The 6,309-nt window shown below is 34.1% G+C and overlaps 1 protein-coding gene across 1 annotated transcript; it reads right to left on the bottom strand.

The window, feature by feature from the left end:
- Positions 1-201: 201 nt before the first annotated feature.
- On the bottom strand, positions 202-2,032 carry LOC137626186 (uncharacterized). Its single transcript, XM_068357261.1, has 2 exons — positions 1,718-2,032; positions 202-1,008 (listed from the first exon to the last, which is right to left on the bottom strand). Exons 1-2 carry the CDS (start codon positions 2,030-2,032, stop codon positions 202-204), a joined length of 1,122 nt encoding a protein of 373 aa, XP_068213362.1.
- Between the last annotated feature and the right edge of the window lie 4,277 nt (positions 2,033-6,309).

Raw genomic sequence — 6,309 nt, 5'->3', positions numbered from 1 at the left:
TATACATTATTACTGTATCTTCTGTCTATACATTATTACTGTATCCTCTATTTATACATTATTACTGTATCTTCTATTTATACATAACAAATTAAAAAAAAAAAGTAAAATAAAGGTGCATACACACTATTTAAGCCAATTCCAATAAGATCGTACAGTTTGAGCTTGAAGGTGTAGACTAGCCTTTCCTATTTTCATGATTTATATGAAGTCTTTTTGCCATGCTACTGCACCGGCATTCACAAAGTAATCCTTAAATCTGCCTCTTACTACCTTTGCAATTTCAGGATAGTTTCGTGATCCCTGACCGTGTTGCAAACCTGCTAAATAATTAGGATCTGCAGTTAAGCCTGGCAAAATTATCTTGCTTATTCTATCCTCCCTATGGAAGCAGTCCTCTAGGGAATAGTCTGAAGGGCATGCTTTCCGCAAATAGTTATGTAGCACAACACATGCCATGACAACTTTGTCAATACTTGTCAATTTGAGATTTATACAAGTGTGGAAAATTCTAAACCGGGAAGCCATAATGCCGAAGGCATTTTCTGCCACTCTCCGTGCCCTTGACAGCCTGTAGTTGAATACTCGCTTCTCACTATGTAGGTCCTTTTGAGAATAAGGTTTCAAGAATTCTGTCCTTAATGCAAATGCCTCATCTCCCACGAATACATATGGCAAAACACAATTTGAAGTAGCTGTTACTGACTCATGTGGGATGCAGAGCTTTTCATCTTTGAGTCGCTTACCAAATTCTGTATTATCAATGACTCCATCTGATACGTGACCATTAGTTCCAATATCTGCCATAATGAATTCGTAGTTCGCATTCACAACTGTCATTAACACAAGACTGTTGTATCCTTTGTAATTCCAATAATAAGACCCTGATTCTAATGGCGGCGTTATCCATACATGCTTTCCATCAACAGCACCGAGACAGTAGGGAAAATTCCATCTAAACTCGAGCTGTTCTCCAACAGTCTTCCACTCCTTTTCTGTTGCCGGAAACTGAAACAGAGAGAGAGAGAGAGAGAGAGAGAGAGAGAGAGAGAGAGAGAGAGAGAGAGAGAGAGAGAGAGACTTGCACTATATTTATAGGTGTTCTCCATTCTAGAATGTTGCTGAGCCTCCAGCTGATGATGAAATACCTTCATGCAGCAATGCTCCTGTAGTGAAACGGAGCAGGGGAAACACTACTAAGGCAGATTACATTTTAAACTTGGTCGCTCGTAACTTAGAAGAGAGATCTGAGACACATGATACTCCTAATGAGACATTTGGGAAGTACGTAGGCCAAGCACTCCACTCCCTGGACAAGAAAACAGCAGTCTTTGCTAGGAAACTGATAAATGATGTGCTTTTTGAAGCAGAGAATGGGAATTTGTCTGCCTATTCTAAAATTGTAACTGACACATACCATTCACATGAATCATTTGCAACACCAGTATCACAGTCGTCAAGTTCCTTTCATGTAAGCGATAATTCTAATAGTGATTCCAATATGTCACAATATTTTGCCAATTTTCAGCCCTTGTAACAATTTCATATGTGGCTGGCAATCAAAGAGTGAGATATAAAGGGTTATAATTTTGGATTGGTTTGGGTTATGTCCCTTCGTTTGCCACTGTGGTTAGAAAGCATTGCACATTTCAACAAAAGGTTTCAGTATTTTTCACATATTACTATGTACTGATTTTCCTCGATAAATGAACATTACATATTGCATATCATAACCCATCTTTAAATAATCCTTCTTAAGTACTTTGTAGATGGCAACACAAGTTTCTGGTATAATCTTGGATAAGGTGCTAGTTCCCATTACAGCTGAAAATCTCAAGTCTTGCAGAGATCGGCCTGTTGCTAAGAAACGCAGTGTTGCGATCAGCCGTTCATGAGGGCTAATGGACTTCCTCATTACGATGTCTTTACATGTAATGAATGGAGTGACCATATTCAAAAGTTCTAAATATGTTGATTCATCTATGCGCATATAATTGCGCCATTCATCTGGGTCTAATTTCAGCTCTTTCATTAAATTGGTATGTGAAATTTGGTCCCTTTCAAGCAACCAGTCCTTTGTCCACTTTGAACGCTTCCTTTTCTTTTCGTTGAGGGCAATCACTATCCTGACTGCCATCACCTCGTCTTGGGTAAGTGACATGTTGCTCCTTCTCCTTTTGGCACCGACTGAGGTTGTCTGTCAGTTTGGTTTGAACGTGTAAACACACTTCAAACATGTTGTGTTGGAGGTTTGATGAGCGTGTTGGCCAACATCCTTGACCGTGTAAAACCCCCTTAAGACTGCTTGACGTGGCGAAGACATGATCTCTACCGAGTGCCCCTCTACTTTTGTTTGTAAATTACTTTCATAACTCGGGTCTTCATACCCTTCCTCCTCCAAGACAAGTTTCTTATTTATTTATATATCACCAAATACAGCATTATACGCTGTCTCCAAATGATGATTAGCTAATAATTTATTAGCAATATAATCTAATGGTCAGGAAACATACTCTCCACTTTTTCATTGAAGATTTCATGACCTTTTTACGAAATGTTTGATTTTATTTATATTATATAACTGTCAATAATGATGTGTTACAGCCACTACATTCAGCTTTTAAATGTGGATGAACAGTTGGCTTTATTAATTCCGGTACACTTTATGGGAAGCTAAGAAGACGTCGGACAGCTTTACATTGTATCAGGTAACGCTGAGCTTAGCAAAAGAGAAAGTGTTGGCAATGCTGCCTCTAAAACAAAATACCAAGCGTGCAAACACATAATCAACAGCAATTCTATTAATTTCAAGAAGAGAGAGAGAGAGAGAGAGAGAGAGAGAGAGAGAGAGAGAGGGGGGGGGGGCGTCTATTATTTATTTCTTAGCTAAGACGTTTCAGTGTTTTGTACTTAAAACATAGCAAAAAGGGTAAACGATATTTACATATCATCAAACGAGGAATCAAATTATTCACTATTTGTTCTTTAATGACAGCGATAGCTTTCTGAACAGACAGACATAGAGAGAGGCGAGTTTAAAAAGTTAATTCTTTAAACTTTTTTTGAAATAACGGATTTTTCAACATTCCGCAAACTGTAAGCGATAAAAAATTTTGAAATTAATTCCTAATATCTCCTTTTGTTATCCCAGTGATGTAACACCATCCTAATATTGGTAGATTTTCATCAATATTAAAATATATATGTTTTATTGATGAATATGAAATTTTTGTCCTTACTTAATCATTTTAATAAATTCATGATAAGGAAATGATGACCGTGAATAGGAGTTATAGTTTGGTTTCCGGTGTACGATATCTAGTATCAGATGAATAAATTTACAGGCAAGAGCCCGTGTTCCACGCAAGGTGGGGCAATCGTAAATGATGACTAAAAGCCATAATGTGAATATCTTGATGGAAAATACTTTTGACAGAATAAAGAAGCAAAAGATTTTACTAAAAGAAAAAATAATAATAATCTGTAAATGCAATGCATTAAAGCATCGCCTTAGTAAATGTTTAACCTCAGATTAATATCCTACAAGATCAGTTTTTGGTAATTCGTTCTCATTCCAAAATTTGACACAACAGATGCAAGAAAAGTGTTTCGAGGAGCTTTCTTAAAGACAAATCAGTTGAACTGTTCTGGTGCCTCTCGATGTGAATCGTCCTCGCCTGAAAAACTCCATGATGTAATTTAAATATAAATGATCACAGCCATCGCACCACAGATGGACGGAATACATTTTCCAATTCATTTGCGTACTGCAATCTATTTCTTTGATAAACTTTCCCATGAAATTCATGACGTGGGGGACAAAGGTTGGGATGATTGGCCATTCGGATATGCATATATATATATATATATATATATATTTTTCTTCGCTTTCAGTCGCTTCTCTATATGGAATGAGAATAAGATGGGGCATAGCAGTCGCTGTCACATTCGTCTTTCACCTGCTGAGGCGTGGTTGAATTCCATAGAATTGGCTGTTTTTTGTTGCTTGTGATATAACTGGATTCTGAATTTTCTGAATTCTAAATGGATAAGCTTTAAAGCCGTAGAATTATTTCGTAGCAAAATTTCCCGTAAATAAAAAAGAACAAGCGTCTGACTATATATATCTCTATATATATAAATATACATATATACGGTATATATATACATATATATATGCATATATATACACATATACATATATATATATATATATATATATATATATATATATATATATATATATGGTGAGATCGGTGTTATTATATGGACATGAGTCATGGTATGACAATGAAACAATTTCCAATAGATTTAGTATATTTGAGAACAAAGCCCTCAGAAGGATGTTGGGAGTTAAATGGCAGGACAGGATTAGAAATGAAACTATAAGAGAGATTACTCAAGTGCCATAATTATGTGGGAAAGATCATAATGAGGGGTAAATGGAGATGGTTTGGGCATGCTCTTTGCACTCCCCAGGAGAGACTAGTTCACCAAACGTTCAGCTGGGCTCCAGAGAGCACTAGAAAGGTTGGAAGTAACAAGCCTACATGGCTGAAGACTATGAAGTGCTAAGTAGGAGATAGTGAATAGAGAGGTATTGAATTAACAGCTCAAGATAGAAACGACTGGTAAAATCTAACTGAGGCCCTTTTGCTGCAATAGACGTAAGAGGAGATGATGAGGATGATGATGATATACATATATACATATATATATATATATATATATATATATATATATATATATATATATATATATATATTCATATATCTATATATATATATATATATATATATATATATATATATATATATATATATATATTTATATATATATATATATATATCTATATATATATATATATATTCATATATATATATATATATATATATATATATATATTCATATATATATATATATATATATATATATATATATATATATATTCATATATCTATATAGTATATATATTCATACATCTATATAGTATAAATATATATATAAATATATATATATATATATATATATATATATATATATTATATATATATATATATATATATATATATATATATATATATATATATATACAGTATATATTGATAAATATGTAATTCTTTCCGGTCCGTTCAGGCGAATTGCCAAACGTATATCTACACGGTCTCACCCTGTTCCTCGGGTAGAGGGGTGAGGGATTAGTCATACCCTGACGAGAGGGGTACACCGAGAGGAAAGGGGGAGTGGGTGAGAGGGGTTGAATGTGCGTTTGCACGTGCGCAAATCGACTTAAATATTTAGCCGCCATTTTTGACGGGTCGCGTACACTAGTGCTTGATACTGAAATGACTGGAACAGTGACTTTACCTGTTTTCCCATGCAAATTCCTTTTTTTCTTAGGAAAATAAAAATCTAAGTAAAATAAATGTTGAGAGTAACGTCGTTCATCTCTTTGTCAGTATTACCCTTGAGCCATCCACGTGTTTTACTGCAACCAGATACGAAATTACATTTGAAACATTACACCGATGAATTTTACCGTCAGGTTATTATTATTATTATTATTATTATTATTATTATTATTGTTGTTGTTGTTGTTGTTGTTGTTGTTGTTACTACTTGCTAAGCTACAACCCTAGTTGGAAAAGCCTATTCTATAAACCTTAGGGCTCTAACAGGGAAAAATAGCCGAGTGAGGAAAGGAAATAAGGAAATAAAAAAAACTATAAGACAAGTAATAATAATTAAAGTGAAATATTTCAAGAACAGTAACAACAGTAAAATAAAGCTTTCATAATATAAACTATAAAAACTTTAAAGAAAAATTAAGAGAAATAACACAGAATAGTGTGCCTCAAGCATATTGTTGTTGTTGTTGCTGTTGTTGTTGTTTTCCGGTGGGATTATTGAAGGAAGGAAATGATAGCTTTGGAGAGGCAATCTTTGACCACAATCAGCTGTTCTCAAACAGATCTCGGTCATCTAGAAAATGTCGTTTTAAAGGTGTAATTGCATCATCTCATATTCAATCTTTCTCCGAAAATATTTGACAAAGATTTGAATTTTTCCATTTCTTAAAATTCGTTCTCATTCAAAAATTTCCCATAACACGTAAATGAAATTTCATATATTTCTACATGTCGTTGAACAATCCATAACGTTTCAAAATTGTTCATATTTCAAGGAACGAATATCAACTATTGCACAAATAAAATTCGAACTTAATTTGCAGTCACCCTTAACAATTATATTTTTCACCGAAATGATAAAATTATTGAATCAAAAGATCATAGTTTTTATCCCTTTATT

Source organism: Palaemon carinicauda, chromosome 33 (genome assembly GCF_036898095.1).
Source record: "Palaemon carinicauda isolate YSFRI2023 chromosome 33, ASM3689809v2, whole genome shotgun sequence".
Classification (NCBI taxonomy): domain Eukaryota; kingdom Metazoa; phylum Arthropoda; class Malacostraca; order Decapoda; family Palaemonidae; genus Palaemon; species Palaemon carinicauda.
This window is presented reverse-complemented; position numbering and strand designations above follow the sequence as displayed.